Source organism: Cavia porcellus, unplaced genomic scaffold (genome assembly GCF_034190915.1).
Source record: "Cavia porcellus strain 051 isolate PalLab524CR breed Dunkin Hartley unplaced genomic scaffold, mCavPor4.1 scaffold_33, whole genome shotgun sequence".
Taxonomy (NCBI): Eukaryota; Metazoa; Chordata; class Mammalia; order Rodentia; family Caviidae; genus Cavia; species Cavia porcellus.
Genome location: NW_026947516.1, coordinates 259,943 through 283,068, shown reverse-complemented (window position 1 = coordinate 283,068; position 23,126 = coordinate 259,943). Strand labels below are relative to the sequence as shown.

At 39.2% G+C, this 23,126-nt stretch overlaps 1 protein-coding gene across 4 annotated transcripts in view; it reads left to right on the top strand.

Annotated features, from left to right (window-relative positions):
* The first annotated feature begins 2,416 nt into the window (after positions 1 to 2,416).
* LOC111755284 (zinc finger protein 791-like) overlaps positions 2,417 to 23,126 on the top strand; it is a 29,494-nt gene continuing 8,784 nt past the window's right edge. The window contains exons 1-2 of one of the 4 annotated variants that reach the window (XM_023562575.2): positions 2,427 to 2,561; positions 18,653 to 18,816. In XM_023562575.2, the coding sequence (XP_023418343.2) occupies positions 18,808 to 18,816 (9 nt within the window). In that variant the 5' untranslated portion in view covers positions 2,427 to 2,561; positions 18,653 to 18,807. Of the gene's footprint in view, positions 2,562 to 18,652; positions 18,817 to 23,126 lie in introns of all 4 variants that reach the window. The other 3 variants (XM_023562580.2, XM_023562585.2, XM_023562566.2) reach the window with 3 other exon arrangements.

Genomic DNA, 23,126 nt, shown 5'->3' with positions numbered 1-23,126 from the left:
ATCAGCTGTTTCAAAGATAGCAAGCTATATTATGGTAGCCATTCTGGATCTACTATTGTCTTGTTTTTGAAGTCCTTTATTGCATTCATTGTTTTGTTTTCATTGGTTCTATTCTATTTGATTTTCACTGTGTCTGAAGGTATCTGTAGCTATTTTGAGGAAAGCAAGAGGCATTATGGTAACTATTGTTGATTTCATATCGTTTTGAAGTCTTATGTCACTTACACTGGGTTTTTTTTATTGGTTTTATCCTCTTTAAAATAAAAAAAATGAAGCCAAAGAAAGGAAACTGAGGCAGAACAGGCTCGGCTTTTCCTTTAGAGTGTTGAGGATCAGACCAGTTTTTTTTCAGTAAAATCTGTCCTCCATGTATTAAGAATGGCCATTGATCTTGCAACATGTAAATGTTAGAAGGAGTCCTGTGGTTTATTAATAGTTACATATTAATAGTCACATATCTATGTATATATTTTTTCTTCTTTAGTGTTACGATTGTATTAAAACCTTCAGCAGTCACATATTTTAAGTGAGTCTAAATGTATCATATATAAAACAGAAATGTAAGATCTTATTCACAAGAGCTAAACCTCCCTTTAATAACATTACAAAGTGATTTATTAATAGCACAAATAATGGTGAACAAGAATGACAACTATGATTACCTAATGTATTTCAGCAACTAAGAAAGAAAAGTAAAATCTTACCTCCTGTTAATCATAGAAAAATCAAAAGTATTGTGTTCTATCACCAGTAGCTATTTGGGCTTCAGAAAGGTAGAGTTTGAGATTCCACAGAAGGAAGGCTAGCAAGGGCAAGAGAGAGAGACAGTTCTCTATTGGAATATAGAGAGAAGTATGGGAGAAGAGGAGAAGAAGGAAGGAGAGTTTCCCATTGGAACAGACAGGTAACTGTAGCACTTAGTGTGACAAAAGGAACAATTTTAAAACCTACACTGAATGTTTTCAGTTAAAGTCAAGGCCACAGGGGACATGAATGAGAGGCCAAGTGCAGCTGTCACCATGAACAGTCAATCACCAAGAGAAGCCAGTAACCCCGTGGAGTGCCCAACCATGACTAGCACTAGGTTTATAGCACAGAAGGAGAAGTGAGCCTTTTTCTGTCCCAAGGAATAAAAGAGATCAAATCTGAGAAGTTATTAGTAGTCCAGAAGGGGAGCTAGATTGCAAAGAGGAAGGAGATTTTGGCAGAGAGGGGTTAAGTTTCAGACAGAAAAATCATGGATTCAAAAGCCATAGCTTTGGGAGGCTGAAAACTGCTGCCTGACCGATGAGAAGTGGGAAGGGGGGGCCTAAAGGCTCAGACAGTATTAGAAGCCCAGTATGGGCATGAGCTTACCCAATCTGAAGCATTCAGCGTGGTGGGATCCGGGTGGCTGCTGACTACAGATGGTCTTGGAAGCTGAGTTAGTGAGAAAAAGAGGGAGACTGACCCAATGTGAAATTCTCAGCAAGATCAGACATGGAAGAAGCACCTGGAGCTGTACTGATCGTGGTCTGAGGATGTTGCCAGGTGGTCTCAACTGAGGTGGAGGTTCAAGAGAGCTTAAACCCTTCCAAAGAGAGTTAGTCTCCCTTCCTGGTCTTGGCACCAAAATGTAAGATATAGGTGGACGGGGGAGAAACTAGCAGAGACTCTCAGGCTTGTGTAAAGGCAAAATGGCCTGGAATGCATTGTGCCTGAGCTTAAGCAGAGGGCATGATAAGACTCTGTCATGAACAAAGAGAAATGTGTTGAATTTCTAGGGACGGAGAGAAGGCAGGGGACATTAGGTGGGAAGATCCCAATGCATATCTGTGGTAAAAGTTTTCTGGAAATCTTGCAACTCAGTGGGCTGAATTCCTTGAAATATCTGTTGTAAATTTTTGAGTGTCTCCACATGTCTCCAGGACCGGCAAAATTGTTTGTTTTATCTTACCTCCTTTCCTGAGTTTGTCAATGACAGCCTCAGTGCTGAGCTGAATTCCCTGCAGAGAGTAGTGCTTTTGATGAATGCAGGCCGGGGACTGGGAGAGTCAGGTCAGGTGGAGATTTCCACATTTATGATCTTCCCTTATAATGCGGGACTAATTCTTAAATAGGATACTGACCTTGAAACCTTCTGAACACACAAAAGACCTCATTTAGGAAGAGCACACTGATTCCATCAGAAATCAGGGGCAGCTCAGGAAAGTGAGAAGTAAACTGTTTCAGTGGAATTATTGTTAGGCTAGGTCAGGGTGACATCAGAGATGAGGGCCTTGCCCAGAAGTTTCCGTGTGACAGTCTATCACTCGTGCTCTACCCAGGCGGGCTGATGTTTACTTCCTCCTCATCTCACTCAACAGAGAGAGGATGGTGGAGTAGCAGCCAATGACCGAGGAAGAGGCGGCTGCATGAACTGTCCAATCAGATGCGCCGGGTGGGCGGGCACTTCCGGTGTGCTGACTCCTGTCCACAGTGGTGAGAGACCCTCGACTGACTAGACGTCTTCTGGGAGTTCTGCGGGCTGCAGGCCGCGTGGGAAGGACTCGGGGACACCGGGAAGCCGCGCAATGGTGATGGTGCGGGACGGAAGCCGGGGAAGGGATGGGGTCGGGCTGAGGTCTGACAGGAGGCGGCCGGAACCGGCTCTGGGAGCCGCAGCCTCCCGCCGAGCTCCGGACCCCGAGGTCCTCCGGGCTCTGGGGCTTTTGCCACTGTTCCCTCGGCGGGGTCCGGGTCACCGCCGTGTCCGTGAGTCCGTCCCCACCGTGACACTGCCCGCCCACGGTGCCGTGTCTTGTGGCCCCAGTGTAACGGCAAAGTTCTGACCAGGAACCGAGGGGCGCCCAGGTTGGGAGGATTCTCGAATCAGCTTTATTTGCCCCAGCGAACCCCACTGGCACTGTTCCCAAGGAAGTGGGCCCCGAAAGCTCGGGGAGGGAGGTTTTTTTGGGGTTACAAGAGACGGAAGTACAGAAGCAGAGTGGTTTGTCATTTAGAGATTGGTTTTTCTAATGTACATCATGGTGACCAGCGGATTTTGGAAAACGGGAATTTAATTGTGTAACAAAAGGAAGTACACAGGCGGTTATTAGGGCAACAGAAACTGAAGTATACTAGCAGTTTACGTCGCCAGGAAGCCAGCACCGTTTTATGACCCTGGGGGTTATTTTCAATTGTACCAGTACAGTCTCAGCAGTCTGGGGAAAGCAGATGCTTTAGGAAGACCCCGGTTCAGATTTGGCGTGGAGTTGCGTACTTGTATGATAAATATAGTTATATAAAGCATTTAAATTAAAGAATTCCTATCATAGTGCATCATCAAACTGGAGTCTGTATAATTTCCCTGATATTCAGATAGGAAGCAGGAGATCTTACAGGGCGGGTTGTTTACCAAGCAAGAAGCAGGATATCTTACAGGGCGGGTTGTTTACCAAGCAGGAAGCAGGAGATAAGCGCCATCTTAGCACACTCGATGGGAGGGGTAATCTAGCTCAGGCTTTGCTCTTTCCTACAGGCCTCACGTCTGCCAAGTAAGGCGACCGGGCTCGGCTGCGGCTCCCAACAGTTTTTGAAAATTTCTTTGTTGGTCTTTTTGAGACAGGATCTTGCTATGCAGTTCAGGTTGGTCTTGTGCTCACTTTGTAGCCTGTGGTGGTCTCCAGCTTGCAACAATCCTCCTGCCTCAGCCCACCCACCACCAGTGCTGGGATTGCACACATGTGCCACCACACCTGACATTTCACTTAGGATTCTGTAACAGTTTTTTCCTATTTTCACTGGTAGTCAGCTAAACACTAGTCCCTAAACTAGAGTGTTTTAGATTATTTTTGTAGTTTTTGTGGGTGCTGATCTTGATATCAAGATGTTTAAGTGCTATATTCATGTATAATATGTTCTGAGTGTATATCATGTATCTTCACCGAATTGGGCTTAGATGAAGATCCTACTTGCAATATAATTTTAAGCTTGTATTTATCTGTAAGGCCTGTGGGTGTAACCATAATGTCTGCATCGTGTAGCCTGGTTTCTCTCAGCCCTGAAGTAAGACCCAGTTCCCCTCAGTCTCAGAAATGGCTCTATCTTGGGCCTGAGCCTTTTCTAAATGCTTGTCTATCTGTATCTTAATTATGTGCAATATACACATTCATGTATAATTTTTTGTGTAGATTTATATCTTCAAAAGTCTTGTGTCTATGTCTAAAATAGTAAATATCAAATAATATGGATACAGTTATAGTTAGATGTGGCTTGTTTCATTTAAAATTCATAAGTTCTAGTTCACAGTGGCATAGACCAATTGGTGGGAGCATTATCTAAGTAAATATAGACCTTTGGGTTACCTCAGAGCCAATTAGAAATTGATAATTTTTTTGGAGTCTCTTTGGGCGACTCAAATTGAGAATGAGAGGAGAACACTACCTGCACTCATAGACTTTGTCCCTGTGATGGTGACCTCAGGTCTCTGTCAGCAAGAAAGCCAATAACAGATTCAAATTTCACGTCTAAGCCCAAAACTCTGAGCCAGAGTAAGCCTCTTCATTAATTACTGAACATGAAATATTTTCTTAGAAATAAGAGTGGACTGAGAAAGCACCTGGACTATTCATAGTTGCAGAAACTACCAGGGCATGGTGCAACATGACTGTGCACAGTGTAATTTCAATAACTGAGTTTCCTTCATGTTCTCAGCATCAGTTGTTACTGTGTTTCTGTCTGACTGTAGTCTCCTTCATGGCATTTTATTGTGACAAACATTTGCCTCAGGACTAATGGCATGCATGGTTTTAATAGCTGCTGATATGTAAGTGGTTTAATTCTAAAGAAGTTACAATTTTTGTTGTTTTAAGATGAAGAAACAGACATAAGAAATGATATTACTTAAATGTGGTTTTTTTCCTATTTTTTAAATTTAGAAAAAGAAAAACATGCAAAATAATCTGTCATAAAATCTAAACAAAGCTCATAGTTTTCCACAGCAGATTGATGGAGGAAGCCGGGATTCTCTAAAACGGTGGGAAATGTGATAGTAAACAAAACTGAAACTTGGGTCCCTGTCACTGCACTGACTCAGCACTGCAGCTGTTCTGTTCCTAAAGTTTGAGGGGATACACTGATGTGAGACACTGGAGGAGACAGATCCCTGGTGAGGTCAGCCTGATGCTCTCATGGCTGTGGGAGACAAAGTAAAGCACCTTTTTCCATAATTTACTGAGTCAGAACACTTTTCCTCAGAAAAAGAAACAGAAAGTGCATTAACATTTTGTTAGCAGATGCTTGGAAACCTAGAGTCTCTTGTTTTAATATTAAGAGGAATTCATTAAAAAAATTTAGTTGAGTGCTCCTGAAATGATGTGCAGAGCACTTGCCTAGTGTATGCAAGGATTTGACCTCAATCTCTACCACAAATATTTAGAAAGAAAAGAAATACTGGTGTTGAACTGTTTGGAAACAAAATCAGGATCTAGAATAGATATCCACATTTCCATGTATATTGAAGAATTAGTCTCAAAATGCAGGATGTGAAAACAGCACATGTCCACTTCAGTGGATTGTTCAGTGGAACTTTCAGTATATAATAGCTGGCACACTTTAAAATGAGAGTGAACTGTGGCTCAATTTTGGAGGTTGCAATTCTTGGTCAACCTGCTTGTTGCAAGGCAGAAATATTGTTACAGAGGACTGTGCTGAGGAACTCTAGTGAGCCTCATTTCAGCCAGGGAGGAGAGAAGAGAAGAGAAGAGAAGAGAAGAAAGGAGAGAGAGAGAGAGAGAATGGAATGCATCATTCTAGCACGTACTCCCATTGACCTTGTTCCTCTGTAACATCAATAAATTAAATTCCTGAAGCAGTCAAAATTTGCTATAATGCAGAACCTTGAAATGACCCATCACCTGGTAACATAGTCTACAACCCATGCATTTAGAGAATCATTTACTTGAATTTAGACATTTAGTAACATAGCATGTGAATTAATAATGTGGTTTATTATACAAGAAAATATTATTTATTCTGATAAAGGATACCCTGCATTTCATTACAACATGTATTAACCTGGAAATCATTAAGTAACATATTTAGAAGAGACTGTACCTCTCTCTAGAAATTGTGCCTTCTTTACCTTTTTTTTTTTCACTTATAGCAAGCCTATGAGCTGCTGATTCACTGTCTGCTCTAAAATTTGCATACTCTGCCCACTTTGTGTAAGTGAATATTTGAGCTGGGTGTGGTGGCATATACCCGACTGCTGTCATTTTGTATTTTTCAATCTAATTGCAAAGATTTTCTCTCTTTCTCTTGTGAAATTTTCCTTAGGTATTACGTATTTTTCTCCTAAAGAGTTGGCTGATTCATTGACTCTTTGTACTGTTTTCTTATTGCAACTCATTGAAGCTGTTTGTTCTTTGACTTTGAAATATTTCAGTACAAGCTCTTCTGGCCTTAAAATTTCATGTTAAAGTCAGAAGTAATTCTTTGAGTTTGTCTTTGTATGTGATTTCTTTTTTCTGTGACTCCTTTAAAAAATGTTTTGGTTGGATATTTGGGGATTGACAAAGGACATATCTTGCTGAGCATGTTTTCATCATAGTTGCTTTGTGTTCAAGAAACCTCTCTTGATTGCATTTTGAATTATTTTCTCTTATTTGGGAAATAATCTGGGACAATTTCTGTAAGTATACTAATAATTTCTTTTGTGTTATCTCATAGCTTTTTACTACCTCCATTTAGCTTTGATTGGTCTTTTCAGTGTTGTCTAGTAGCTACTTGATTATATTTTCTTGTTCTTTTATTTTTTTAGTGACTTCCTTGAAGACTTTTTCTTTTTCTTTTTCTTTTTTTAAAATTTATTTAAAGGGGGGCTGGGGATTTAGCTCAGCGGCATAAGCGCCTGCCTTGCAAGCAGGCAGTCGCGAGTTCGATCCCCGGTACCGATAAAAAAGAAAAAGACAAAAAAAAATTTATTTAAAGAAAGACTAAACAAAACAAGAAAATGGGTAGAAATAATACATACGTTCAGAGAAAAAAATAAACAGTAAGAAATCACTAGTTGATGTTTACATACTGTCCTTTTACAAATAGTTGTTCAAAATACAAAAGTGGAACATATAAAGTGGGAATTCAAACAGTGAGACTGCAAACAGTTCTCTTCAACTATCCAACAAAAACTTAGTAATATAGTTGTCAGTCCTATACACTTAAACATACATGCAGTTATCCATTCTTCATTTATGTTGGGATTAAAAATTAAAGCAGGCTAAAGTCATTCTGAACAAAGAATAATAGCGTTGCTGGATTTCACATCATGACACTCCAGGATCAGCACTGGGTACGGTAGTGCCTTTTTAAAAAAACTTTATTTAAAGAAAGACTAAACGAAACAGAAAATGGGTAGAAATAATAATACATACTTTCAAAGAAAAAAATAAACAGTAAGAAATCACTAGTTGATGTTTACATACTGTCCTTTTACAAATAGTTATTCAAGATACTAAAGTGGAGCATATAAAGTGGGGATTCAAACAGTGAGACTGCAGCCAGTTCTGTTCAACTATCCAACACAAGCTTAGAAATATGGTTATCAATCCTATACACTTAAACATACATTCAGTTATCTAGATCTTCAATTATGTTGAGATTGAACCAACCCAAGCAGTCTAATATCACTCTGAACAAAGAATAATACTATTGCTGGGTTTTACATTATGACACTCTAGGATCAGCACTGGGTACTTTAGTGTCTCTTTTTCTTCAAAGTATCTGTTCATTTCTTCATGTGTTGTAAGATCAGTTCTCATATACTGTTTATAGATTCTACACATGCATGAGTCTTAACATGTATTTCTATCCTTTCTATATTAGAGGGGGGAACAAAATAAAGCAAGACAAAACAAAACGTATTTCTATAAACACATGAAATGAAAAAGACATATAAGATCATTGTACAAGGAGTTCTACTATAGTTCCTGTGTTGTGTCTTGTTATCTTCAATAGAATTGGCTATATCATCAGACATAAATAATTGAATATATCACTACATAACAGTATTAATAAAAACACAACTTTGTATATAGTATAAAACTTCAAAAGCAGGCAGTTACCAAACCAGAATGTGTATCGTAGAGTCTTGTCATCTTCAGTGTAGTTGCTTATACTCTCAGACTTGATACTATCCATCATATCAATTTTCAATAAAATCTGTCGACACCAAACAGCAATCAAACAAACCAGATTTAGCGAAGATCAGTCATGATAAAACAGTGTAAGTCATACAGGACTCCAGATTAAGATGATAGGAAATTAAAGTGATTACTGTGCTATATCGTGATGTTTTTGGGATAGCTGTCTGTGCCCTCAAATCTAATGCAAGTAGACAAACTGGGGCAGAATAAAATCTATGAAAAAAAGAATAAAATCTGTCTAAGCAGAGTGGTATGAGTAATGTGGGTTTTAAATCTTGATATACTATTAACAATATCTTCTGCCATCTTTTTTAATATCTTCTCCCTCCCTTTTCACTTCCCCAGGGTACATCGTGCACTTTTGGGTCTGACCAAGACATTTGGTTTTAAATTGGGGGGGGGTGTGGAGGTAACCTGCTATTTACCTAAGTGTTTCCGAATCTTGTCTCTCCTGGACTTGATCTCTAATTATATTCCTGTACCTATTAAAGCCTGTCTTTCCGACTTATCCACAAATTCTGGTCTAGTTGCCCCTATTACTCTCTGGTTCTCTGTCACATAAAGCATTGTTTTCTCATATTTGATTTTCAGTCCATGTACTCTTTTTCATGTTAATTATATTTCCTAGAAATAGCATCTCCGTGGACCCTGCCTCCTGATCTACTCCATGTGTGTTTCTTTTTTAATTTAGTGTATCAAGGCCATCTATATTAAAGATTATAACCAACCTTCTCTGCCTCATTTCTGTTATGCTCTCTTTTTGCCATCAGTTGTCTGCTTATCTTCCTCATTCTATTTTCTGCTCCATTCATTGAGGCTTCTCTGCCACTCTTCTTGGAATCCTAGTACTTTTCCCTCTCTCTAGAATACCCTGCAGTATTCTCTGTAGAGTGGATTGGTGGTTGTGAATTTCCCAAGTTCCTCTTTGTCTTGGAAGCATCTTGTTTCTCCATTAATTTCTAGAGACAGTTTAGCAGGGTATATCAATCTGGGTTTGAAGTTATTTTCTTTCAGGGCTTGGAATATTTTGCTCCAGGCTCTTCTTGACTTGATGGTTTATGTCACGAAGTCTGCCATTATTCTGATGGGCCTTCCTTTATAGGTTATCTGTTTCTTGTCTCTAACAGCTTTTAATATTCTGTTCTTATATTGAATTTCTGGGATCTTAATTATTATATGCCTGGGTGTGGCTCTGTTTTGGTTGTACGTGGCTGGAGTACTGTATGCCTCACACATCAGAATATCATTTCCTTTTCCTATGTTTGGGAAGTTTTCCTGAATTATTTCTGTGTAGTTCCTTTGTTTGTACCCCTGCTTCTTAATGCATATTCTTTATTCTCAAGTGATAGATCCTGTCATCTTCTGGCCTTTGTATTGTTACTGCTTGTTTCCTTGTTATTTTTAAAAAGTTTTTCCTTTCATAATCTCACATTGCAAAACTATCCTCCAGTTTGGATAATCTATCCTTAGTTTCTTTCAGGCAGATTTGCCATCTTTCCATAGAGTTGTTAATTTCCTGATAATCTCTTTGAATCTGTTTCATGTATTCTGTATTTTCTTTATATTCTTCATCAAATGGTTCTCTCCTTTGTTTGAGTTCCTCCCTTCTTCCATCTGTGTCTGCTTGAGGAGTGCTTAGCATCTCTTTTATTAATCTTCTTTTGTTTTTTTTTTTGTCTTTTTCATTTTTATCGGTACCGGGGATTGAACTCACGATCACCTGCTTGCAAGGCAGGGGCTTATGCCACTGAGCTAAATCCCCAGCCCCTCTTTTATTAATCTCCTTATATCTTGCTTTACTTGACTAAATATTTCCCTTTTGAACTCGTCTATGAGGTCCGGAATATATCTCTTTATGTCCACTGGTGCTGTGTCTGATATTGCTTGTTTGCTGTTCTCATTCTCCTTTGTATTTACCTGTCCTGGACCAGTGTTCTCAGGGTTGGGACCTGGGGACTTTTTGTTGTTGCTTCCTCTTCCCATCTTCTTTGTTTCTTTCAGGAGGCCCCAGTTTCTTTCTTTGTTGGTTATAATTCCTCTGAAGCATGCCGGCCAGGCGACCTCTCCCACTGCTAATGAGTTGCAGAAGACAGGGCAGCATATGCTGGTCTCTCCCCTCTGGATCAGCCAAGCTGCTGAGGCCTGCACTGCACCAGTATGCATGGCCTCCCCTCCCGGTTAGTCAAACTTCTGAGGCTTCACTGCATTTGTATGTACCGCCACCACAGAGAACTGATCTCGGACAAACTATTGGGTCTCAGATAGGTCATGTGACCCAGTCCTAGCTCACTCCACCAATTTTGTTTGGGACGGGAACAACTGACTGAAGTCACTGCTGCCCCTTGTACTTGCCAGTCCTGCCCAACCCCAGAATGTCATCCACCAGAGCCCCCCTTTCTGTGGAATGGCTCCACTCCCATCACTCATCACAGGTTGATGCAGGCTCCCCTCCAGCTCAGCTCTCTGTTTAGCTGGCCGACTCTCAACCTCAGTGTGACTGTGCCTCCAGTGAGTCAAAGTGGCGGGATGTCAGACGGCTGGGCAAGTCGCCCGCTGTGGCAGGAGCACTGATCCTTTAGCTGTTCCAGTAATAGCACTGGGACTGTATGTTTGATTGGTTCTTCTCACCTTAGTTTCTTCTTGGGACGAGAGAATTCATCTCCCGCTGTTTGGGGCTCCCCATGCAGTATTAGGTCGAATTCTAAGTTGACTATCTCAGGGAACCTCTGTAGCCAGCTGTTATCTATCTACCATCTTTGCTCCGCTCATGACTTTTACATAATGTACCATTTTGTCCTCTAATGCTGGCCTGTGTTGAATATGATTCAGCAGTCACAGGCTGGAAAAAATAATTGAGAAATTAAAGTTACACCAATGAAATTACCATTGCAAGTGTCCATTCACCAAATGTCTCGTGAGGCAAAATGGGAACAGAAAATTGTCTGGCCTTGTTGTAGGGATAAAAATCTGGTGAACATTCTCCAAGTGTCACGGGAAGCGCATTTCATATGAATTCAGGGCATTACTCTGAGCAAATTTTAAAAAATTTTTTTAGTCTTATTAGGTCATTTTGATAGTCTCTGGGTTATATAAACTGGGTGTTTAATTTGATGGTTCTGCCTCAAACTCTGAGAGTGGTGTCAGTGTGGAAATGCAGATCTAGGCCAGATGAAAGTCATGGCACCAGAGGCACCCCATAAGGCAGGCAGCTTTATTGTGTTGTCAGGCTGAGTGGGGAACACGGAGGTCTGCATTGCCAGCACCATTTTGGGGAAAACGTTACTGGCTTTTTAAAAATTTTATTTTTAAGAGAATTAAACCAAGCAAAATATAGCAGAATAAAGTCAATCAAAACAAGACAGTGTAAGTGACACAGGATTTCAAAACAAGATAATAGAAAATCAAACAGTGATTACCATAATGCCTCTTGTTGTCTTTAAAATAGCTGCCCAGGCCAGGGATTTAGCTCAGCAGCATAAGTGCCTGCTTGCCACGCACAAGGTTGTGAGTTCAATCCCTAGTACAAAAAAAAAAAAAAAAAAAAAAAAAAAAAAAAAAAAAAGTGTATCAAAATCACTACCCATTCCTTCAGACATAATAAAATCAAACAAGACAGAACAGAATAGGACCAATTAAGAGAAAACAATGAATGAAATACAAAACTTCAAAACAAGATAATAGGAAATCACCAATGGCTAGCATAATATATCTTTTGGTGTTTGAAATAGCTGCCCGTGCCATCAGATGTAATAAAGTCAAAAAGATAAAACAGAATAAAATCCAATGAAGCAAAACAATGAGAATGATACAGGATTTCAAAACAGGATAATAGGGAATTAATGATCTTCAGAAGAAGATCCCCTATCTATGCTACAGTGTGTATTGTTACCCTTTTAATAGATGATCAGACTACTGGCTTTAGGCCTGCAAAGTCAGTGAAACACTAAATGTTACCAGCAGTTAGTTGTATTTTATCTCATTTGCTCTTGTCACAGCCTGTTCTTCTCCACTTCAGCTGTTCACTTATCGGGGCTGAGGGGTGTTGGCCCTTCTTGTCTCCCTGCCTATGTGCTGGAAGGGGTTGGTATCTGGCACTTCCCAGTCAGCCCGCACTTGGCACCAACTCACAAGAGGTCTTACCTTCTTGTTAACTTCTTGTTCTCCTCCCTCACAGTCCACAAATGACTGAAAAACAGTTCTTATATAAGTTTACAGAAGAGGTACAAAAGACAGGTAATGTGATATTTTATAATTGGTTACACACGTCTTGTCACATATTGCTAGCAGAATTTATACTACATTAACTTAATTGGGGTTACCATCATATAGCAATCAGGAAGAACCAATCATTGACTAAGACTGAGCTGGGTGGTCCTTGAGAGGATACGCCTCTGGGAACTTCACCACCTGACTGAACTACACTTATCTTGCACCTGGAAATGGAATGTCATGGCTCCTTAAATTTTGTAGCTTTCTAATTTTAGGAACTGGTGCGCTTCAGAGTCCCATCCTTAAATAATGATCAGTAATGTAACTGTATTAGAAGTATAAGTTTTATATTTCCTTTCCACTTACAGTGGTTCCTACAGTGTGAATACAGATGTGCATCACAAAACACAGCTATGTTAGGGCCTTTACATTCAGTTCTGTTTACAAGGTCACAATGTAGGGTTAAATTACACATCATCAGCTATTTGTGGTTATGTCCAAAAAGTTGTAATTTGTGTCCGTAGAGAATGTGTAGTAACCAGTGAAAAATCAATCTTTGGATTCTTCCAACTTTACATAATTTTTGTAAAGATCAGAGTAGTGGTATGTGTGTCCAATAGATTTTTTTAAGTGATAATTATTCCTAGAATCTGGAATAAACAACCTAAACCTATTACAGTTTGTGAAACACTATAAATATCTATCTCTTTTTATATACCACTTCAAAATATTTATTTTTGGAATCTGATTTTGTGACTGTGTAAGAGACTTGGCTCTGAGTTGACAGAACTGTGTTAACTGTGGGTGATGTGAGAAGTGAACTTGTGGCCCATGTATTTCTGTTGAAGAATTTCCTACTGTTCAACAAAAATGATGTTTAAATGTTGAAGTGAAATTTGGGAAAGACATAGGTAGATCTTCAGTGAACTGGTGAGTTTTGGTATTTTTCTGAATTAAGCCTGTGTAAAATGCGGTTTTACCTTGGGAGGAAGGGTAGGAAGCATGAATGGGAATCCCTAACTCAGATCTCGTGGTATTGCCTGTGTTAGCACCACTCGGGAGTGAGACACCCTGGGTGTGTGGGGTACCGTGAGAGTAGCGTGTCAGCTTAGGAGTGTATTTAATATTCTGAGTGTGTGTTCTGTGAAAATACTTTTCATGGTTTCTTTTGAAATTTAGAGAGAGACAAACAGAAAGAGAGACAGAAACAAAGACAGATAGACAGGCAACCAGAGGCACAGAGAGAAAGAACCAGAAGTGTGTAGAATATATTGTTTCATAACTTATCTATGAGGATTTGATGATTTTGGAAACCAGTATACTACATCAGAAGCAAAAAATTAGACATAAACTATTTCTCTTACATTTATTATGAACATACATATCTCTCCATAGAACCATGATGCTGGTAAAGAGATACAGTTGTACCTACTTCTAGTTTATTCCTTTGGTTTCATCTAACTACACTCAAGATGGTCAAAAAATGAATTTTTGGTGGGGTTATTGTTTGTTTGTTATTTGGTACCAGGGATTGAACTCATGACCTTGTGCTTGCCAAGCAGGCACTTATGCCGCTGAGCTAAATCCCCAGCCCTCAAAAAATGAATTTTTGATGTTCACTATGGCTTTACTATCACAACACTAAGTAGTGTGACTTGACTAAAACTGGAATTTTGAATGAAGTAATAATTGAAGTTATTATAGTATGAATATGCTGGAAATATTATTTGTCATTTCATTCTCCCCAAGCTATTACACAGAGGATTGTAGGGAGGTTTGTATTTCAGCCCCTGACTTTATTTATTCCATGGATTCTGGCCTTGGATTGATTCTAGGTGTTTTGTAGCAGTGGATTTTGATGTCTGAAGTGAACTAGTCCTGGCAGGACTTGGGTCTCTCTTTATTTGTTGTAGTGTCTTTGTTCCTTCATGGCAACTGCTGAAACTACACCCTTGGTCATTCCTAGATCTCAGAGTGAGGATGTGCCGAACCAGGACCTCAGTATCTTTTCCTATCCCAGTGAGGTGACTTCAGCGTGGAGAGGGTGGTTTAAGTAGCTTAGCGCCTGTAGCCATGCTTCTCTGCAAAATGTGTGAATACTGGCAGTTTGCAGAGAGACTTCTGACTCTTAGCATGTGGCACTATGACATTTTGGGTGTCCTGTGTGTTTTTCCACCAACAGTAGACTTGGTATCATTGTTTATATTCAGATGTCCCCCAGATGCCTTGTGTGTGTGTGTGTGTGTGTGTGTGTTGTTTGGATTGTGGGGGCCACGTGCTCAGCAGCCCCCACATACATTGCTCGGTAAGTGGATGTGCTGTGAGGATCTGGAAACTATAGAAGTGGGCCACTTGAGTGTGACTTGGAAAAGTCCTGTCCTCCATCTTCTCCCTCCTGGAACCTATCCTCCACCATGCTTTTTGCCATATTCCCAGCTCATCATGGAATGAAACCGTGAGTCGTGAAATCTTTTTATGGTGTGCATATGGCATACTTTGTCCCAGTAATGTGAAATTGGGTGAATTATCCACTGTTGTGAAACTTAATCCATGTTAGAAATACAGGATCTCAAACCCACAAGTTATATTCTCAACTCTGATTTCATTGTGATGACAGTAAATTTCTATATTTCTAACTACTTTTTTACATTGTAAATGTCATTGGTTGGTTTTGATAATATGCCAATAAAACTAAAAAAAAGATTAACATTTCATTGGATCTCAGTGGTTTAGCAAACATGAAGGTTGCTAAATTTCACTGTTAAATCCACAACATTGAAAACAGTAAAAATAAGAATAAGTTTCCATTAGTGTTTAAAATGGCTAGAAATTTGGAGGAGGAATTACTGATTTTTGAATAAGAAAATGGAAGTTTTCAAATAACAGCTTTCCAAAAGGATTGCATATTAACCAGTAACTGATACTTTATTTGAAGTGGACCTTCCTCATGTAAATATCCTTTGGGTATGAGTGGAAGGAGACGTGGGTACTACTCTCACATGATCAGTACAGTTTTGGGTGGTTTGGAAATGTTTTAAATAATGGAGTTTGTATTGAGATAGCTCTTTTCATGGAAGTGTGCTGCCGCAGGGTGTAAGAACCTGTTGTCTACTTTGCCTGCATATTAGTTGTCAGGCATAAAAGGATTTTTGGTTCAGGGAAGAGTAAAGGAGGAGGATGGAATGTATGAAAGGAGAGGCTGATGGAGTGTGGCAAAGTCAGCTCCTAAACTAGGAAAGATACACCCTTGAGGTTAAAAGAGTTTAGTGGTGACAGTGAACAAGCAGTCTTATGCTGATTCACATTAAATACAAGTAAAATATCAGAGACCCAAATAGAAGAGATAAGTTTTAGAAATGTTAGGTTAATCTTTTGTTACAGAGTTATATAAACACACATGAGCTAAAACTGGAACTTAGAAAATTGTGTCTGGCCTTGTTATGTGTTAAAGGGATTAAGGGAAAACATTGTCTGTCATTGAATGGATACTTTTTGTCTTGGACATTTGCTCTCCACTAATATCCATTTTTAAAATTAGTAGTAGTAGTAGCAGTAAGTTTTAAGAGTGAGTCTCACTGTGTGGTATACAGTGAGGGTTTACCTTATGATCTTTCCTGATTCCATGAGAATGGTTTCATTACAGGAGTGGATTCTCAAACTCTGCTCTGGTGGTGGTTTTAAAAATCACTTCTACTTGCCAAGTTCACAACCCTTGGTTAAATTAAACATCATTAACTATTTAGTTTTTTTTAAATATGCATGATATTGTAATTATTTGCCAAATGAGAATGTGTGATAACTCACTCTGAAAAAAATCCTTGAATTTTTCTGGCTGTAGATATTTGTGAATTTTAGATTACTTTTGGTTAGTACAATTTTTTGGAAATTATATTCTCCCCTTTTCTGGGATGGAATGTTACAACTGTCATTTTCAAACTCTAGAAATGTCTGTCTTTTTATTACAGTCCATGTTGAGACAGTTATCTTCATTTACGTTAATAGGAAAAGTCCATGTGCCATTCCATGGCCCTTCTTAATATTGACTTGTGACAAAACACATCACATGATCTGCTTTTTGAGCTGTGAACCACGTCTGGCATCTCAGTTGGTCAGACTTGTGGTAGCTCTGGGTAACATGAGTATAGAATTTCAGGCCCATTACAGATAGTTCTTTTTGGAGACTTATTTGGTGATTAGCAAACAACACACTTGAGTTCAGAAGGGAAATTGGGAAAATGAGTAAGTCAGTCTTTAAATGACTGTGGGTGAGTGTTGCTCTCTGCTCAGAATTAGGCCTTTGTAATTTAAGCAGTTTTACCATAGGAGAATGTTGAAGTAGGCTGTGTGGAATCCCAGATTTAAATTTCCAGGCTTCCCATGTCTTATTCACACACCACACCCCCAAAGGAGTGAGAACCATTGAGCCGCATGGTCTGAATGAGGCTGATGTGCAAGCTCAGGAGTGTGTTTAACCTCTGCGTGTGGGTTACCTTTATATCTGCAGAGAAACAGGCCTCTCCCTGGCCTGCATCCATTATTTCCATGTCTTTGCCCATGGTAAGGTCTTTGTTATTGCTGTGTTGATTTGTGTTGGTGAATGTTTCTTGAAATTCCGAGAAGACTGTTTCCTCTGCATTGGTTAGAGGAAACAGATGAACAGTTAACCAATATTCATTGACTTTATTATCAATATTGGCTTAAGTGTATCTTGGTTTTTGCCTTGTTGTTCTATTAATTATAGATATAAGTATGGTCATCAGAAACACAACCCTTTGAATTTCCCTTCAATTTCAATATTCTTTCATGTTATTTGATGCTTTGTAAGTAAAATATTTCTTAAGCAGTGTTAACTCTTCTTCAAGAACTGCATTTTATATGATCATCTGAGTATGGTAATTCTTATTTTCATTTAGATACATATTGAATACTGTCAAACTATTATACATTCAGTAAATATTGAATCAATGCTAGACTGGTTTATCTTTATGAAAACTCCATTCTGTATTTTTCCTTTATGTGTCTTGTATTTGTTACATTTGAAAAATATTTATTTTCATTTATAAGTGGAAATTTAATATGTTTATAATTTAAAGCTTGATATTTTGAAAAAATATACATTTTGGATGGTTAAATTAGCCAGTTATTACATTTCAATTTTTATAGAGCTTTTTTCATTTCAGTTTCTATTGTTTTTCGTGTTCTGTTTCAAATAATGTACAATTTTTCTGGAGCTTTTCTCTCATTTTATTTTCATTGCATTTTAAATGGTTCTCTTGTCTCCTAAGATGTCCAGTAGGATTTTGTCCTAGTATTTTCTACTTTTCCAGTATTTATCACTAATCTAAACTCCTCTTTGAAATGGCCTATGATCTAGAGACAGGTACCTTGGTGATGGGGACCCTGAATTCTAAGTTGACATGTTATCTGTCTGAGCCCCTCTTTACCCTGCCTTGTGGACCACTTTTGGAATGTGGAAATCCTGCATCCTTTCGGTTACCACTGAGATCTTGATGGTCAATGAGAATATGAAGGTCAGAGAGCAGTAAAAAGTGCTGAGGACGATTCAGGGAAAACTAGTACCCAGATTTGGGGATGAGTCTTAGTTTAACTTACGGTGTTAAACTTGCCCTTTTAACACTACTTTGTGTTGTTCTAGGAAAAGCACTGTACTCGTCCTGTTGCACTCGCTAATAGAATGGTGGCTGACTGGAGATTCTTGGTCTGTGTTCCCAGAGAACACTGATCGTCCAGATCCCTATTTCCTTGCAGTTTTTCTCTCTTGCTCTTTTTCTTTCTCATCATATGCTGTAACTCTGTGCAGCACACTGGGAGTCACTGCAGGTGTCCCGGATAACTGGCACAGTAAAAATGTTTCCAATACGTTGGGATAGTCACAGTCTTTTCTATTGTACTCACAATTCATTTCTGTCATATTCCAAATCCATAGTACTAAGCATCAAGTAGATTGTCGATGTTACCAGTTTGAACATAATTTCTTAGTTATATAATAGAATCTGTGGCAATAGGTTCAGTTCATTTATTCTTGTCTGAACTTGGATAACTTCTGTGTTATCTTTTTAAATGTCTATCTCTTTACTGGTATTTCTACAAATATCATTTGTTGCCTTTAGGTTATCTGTCTCTGAGAGCATCTGCTACTTTTTTATAATTAAGATATTTGCCTAATTACCTTTGTATAATTATTCACTGCTTATTTTCAGATCCATTTTTCCTAGTTTATTTTATTCCTTTCTGAGCCGTATCTTTCTCTTCCTCTGCAGTTTTACTGCTGCTGTTTATTGTTCAAGGATGAATATCTGATTGCTCTCATGAGGAAAATGTCAAAATCACATTCTGCGTGGTCATTGTTTAGGGAGGAAGATTGGAGTGGCTGGAGTTGGGAGCTTCACATCCAGCAAAGCCTTTGTGTGTAGAAATGTCCCAGGTAATCAGGCTTTGTAGTTCTCTGGGGGTTTTATTCAGTCTGAATTTATTTTTTTTTTTAATTTTATTTAAGGAGAAAAAGAAAAAAAGAGAAAAGGTACAAGTTACACAGATTTACAGAAAAAAATAAACAGTAGGAAATCACTAGTTAATGGATTACATATTGTCATCTTAGAAATAATTGTTCAAGTTACAAAATTAAAGCTTATAAAGTGGACATTCCAACAGTGAGACTGCAAACAGTTCTGTTCAATGATCCAACAAAACTCAGTAATATCATTATCTGTCTTATACACTTAAATATACATGCAGTTATATCGTTTAGAGCACTTTCTTTTCCTCTCTTTTGTACAATGACAATTACACATTTTGGGTTTTGTTGCTCCCACAGTTCTTATTACTTTTTTGGAAGAGAGTAGAACGAAATGTGACATAACAGAACAGAGTCAGTCAAATAAAAGGGTGGACATAATAGATAATGTAAAAGCATAATACAAGGTGATCAACAATGGTTACCATAATGCCTCCCGCTATCTCTAATAGAATTGCCTATATCATCAGTTATAATAAAATTGAACAAAACAAAAAAAGAACAAAACCAAAACATTGGAGACATTATAGGCCTTCAAAAGTAGATAATAGTCAACCAGAATTGGCGTCATAATGAATCCCACTATCTTCACAGCTGTTGCCTAAACTTTCGAACCTGGTACTATCAAGCAAAGCAGAATAGGGGGACATCAGTCAGAACAAGATGGTGAGAGCAATACAGGGCTTTAAATGAAGACAGTGGAAAGTCAAAGTGGGTTACTATAATATATCCTGCTATTTTTTATTTATTTTTGCCTTAATTAAAAGGATAAAAATAAAAAAGTAAATAATGAAGTGGAGATTGAGATAAAAGAGGGTATAACAGCAAAACAGCACAGATCAAAACATAACCATTTAAGCAAAATAGTGTTTCACCACAAGATAATCTCGACATAAAAGTAGTTACCATATTGTCTCTTCCCTTGAAATCTTTGAGTATAGCTTCGTATACTGTAGCATCAAATATATCAAAACAATGTAAAACCATTTAAGAGAATGACAATCAACTAACAGAAAATGAACAATGGTTTCTGTATAATCTCCTTGTCTATAAAAGTTTTTGCTTATTCAGTCTGAATTTATTAAAATACCAGAATTTGGGGCTGGGGATTTAGCTCAGCAGCATAAATGCCTGCCTTGCAAGCAAGCAGTCGTGAGTTCGATCCCTGGTACCAATAAAAAGGAAAAAGACCAAAAAACAAAAACAAAACATCAGAATTTTCAAAACCCCACCCTATTGTTAGAAACATAAAACAATTTTTTTCTGATACTCACTGTGAAAACCTGGCAGTGTTTCATGGGGTAAAAGTGAGTCATTTTTAGGTCTTATAAACTGTTCACAGGGGCTGAGGGTGTAGCTCAGCATTATGGCACCTGCTTATCAAGTGCAAGGCTCTGAGTTTAATTCTCAGTTCACCCCCCAAAAAAACTGGTCCCAGGAGATGTTTAAGTCTCAGAATTCCTTCATTCTTGTTCATCAGGACGCTTGTATTTTATCTACCATCCTTCTGCTCATAGTTTCCTGTCAGAAGAATTTATCCTTCTGTTAGGCTGCATTCTCATTTTTGCACTTTGAAAGTGCAATAGATGGGCTTTTTCTAGAAGGGTTGTGGATTTTAAATGTTAACTTTTTTGTTGCTTAGACGAGAACATTGCTGTCTATGTTATTTCAACTAAAATGGAAATAGAAGTGTGTGAATTGATCTTTTGATGTTTAGGTACAATATTTAATGTTGTGCACTCCTTTCATTTGTGTCCCACAATGTTAGGTGATTTTGCATCCCCGGTCTCCTTGTCCTCACATGGTGGGGGAATAGCGTTGTGTTCAGAGTTTCTGCCCAGCAGGTGCAGTGGATGTGTGAGCTGGTGGGCATGTAGGTGACTGGGCACCCCAGTCTCCCTTTCACTCTTTCTGCCAGAGTTGAATTTGTGCTGCCCACGCCCCGGTGCTCAGCTTCTGGCCTGACAATGATCCGTCAGTCCTGCCCCTGGTCACCGTGCCATCTGCCCAAAGTGGAGATGGAAGACCTGAGTCTGGCTCAGTTACATGGGGAAATTGGGCAGATGTCAGCGTAAGAATCTGCATGGGCACGAGACCACCACAGACCACCTGAGAAGGCTTGATGAAGTCAGAGCAGCACAAGGCTTGTATACCTGCATGCCTCTGGACTGGAGAGACTTTAGGGACCCTTGGCTGTTGGCTGAATCTCTAACCCAGCCTGTAGGTTTCTTAGGGTGGAAGCAAACAGCTGACAGTCAGAAATGCAGTTTCCAGGTAACTGGAACTACTATTAAAGATGTTAAAGGCCAGCTTTACTAACTTGTGTTGTGGGGTTTGAGGGCTGCCTTCCAGTTTTGGTAGAATTTTTTCAAATATCTGGAGCTGACTGAGGAAGGAAATTCTTCTTTAAGACCAGTTTACCTTCTGGGTCTAAGGCCGTATAACATCTGGAGTAGCAGCCACATGAGCCATAAATTGAGCCAAATTTTCATCTTTTGTTGGACTTGTTTCCTTAAGCCTGTCACAGTTGACTGCCATGTGTGCGGTCTTCTGGAGTCCTTGGACCAAGAGGCAACCTTATATTTACAATTCCCTCAAGCAGTGGCTTGAGCATTCTGATGTAGCCAGTGGAAGTCCCAGTTTAGTTTGGCTCAGAATGACCACAGTGCCCTCCTGAAGGTTAGACACAAGGCAGCTGTGATCATCTACAGAAGCCTGAGCTGAAGAACAAACACATTCCCATTGATCAGATGAGAGGGTTGAGAAAAGGATAAGAGTCATCCCAGTTCTGGTCATAAGACTGCATGAGGTATTAGAATATAATATATATTGAATATATTTGGTAGCATCTGTGAAAAAGGAAGAAAGATGCTGATTGATCTGAGAGAGATTTCACAAGGAAAAGGGAGCATGAACTCGGACCATTTCCTCTATTCCTGCACTTCTCTAAGTGAGAACTGGGGAGCAGGGAATGGGGGAGATGCCACACACTGCTTGGACCAGGTATGAGATGGAATGAGGGAGAGAGAATGTAACGAGGAGGTTCACATTCACAAAGAAATGCTAGGTAGAGAGGTGGGGTAGCTGTCAGATGAGCAGGGGGCCCTAGAGCAGGGGAAGAAGTGGTGGAGGTGCTGGGATGGGAAGCTCCGCAGGGGGTGGAGAAATGTGCAGTGCTGCCAAGCTGGGGGTGTGGGAGGTTTCCAGGAGAGAACAAAATCAGCTGGATTCATTATCACGGAGAAGTCAGCCCTGGAGGGAGCCAGAGGGGCCATGGAAAAGGAAGGGGAGGAGAATTTCCGAGGGAATTACATGAAGAGTGCAGAGTATGAAGAATGCCTAGACATTAGGTACTGTGGTCACGTCCCCAGGCTAGGAAAGTAATTATACAGATCTCACAGATGGAGAAATTCAAAGTACCATTCTCTGTCCTCCGGGAGCCATTGTGGAGCTTGTAGTGTGTGCATACTGTGTTACAAAAGAACAGGTTCTAGATTGTTATATTTGAAGGTGTTTTGGGAAGTGAAAATTTTTTCTTCAATTTTTCCTTCCCTGAGTCTAAATTTAATCTACTGATTTCACATAATGTAGTACATCATCATTATGTTCTGTGCCTGTTAAGTTTGCAAAGTATTGGTGATCAGTGCATTTCACATACATTTTGATGATATCCATCTCCCTATTTCTCCCCATTAAGCTACCTTTCGGGTCATTGAGCCATAAGATAATATAGATTCCTTAACCTAATGTCATTGTTCTTGGGCATTCTCTAATAGAAACTAAAAACATAGAAGGCTTTGTCAGGTTCAAGTTTCAAAAGGCTACCTACATAGAACTGAGAAAGAGGAGATCAGTTCTCTAAATAACAAGTTGAGAAAAAAAGGTATTTTTTGGCCCATCAGAGTAATTCATCAGCATTTACCTACCTTACTTTTTTCACTTGGATTCTAATGTGTGGGTCCTTCTGTGACCCATGCTTTAGTGACTTTGTATTGGTAAATTTGGGTTTAACCAGCAGAAGAAACAGAATTCCTGTTCCACTATTGTTTTAGCACTGAATTTCAGCATAGCATCACGTTTCCTATGTGACATGTACATATGGAGAATAATTGTTTGATGAACAAGACAGGAAGTAAATGTTTGCAAAACTCAGCCTCACTTGAGCATTTTATAAGTTAAGATGTTTAGTGTTACGAATCTTACTCTTCTTCCTGAAAATA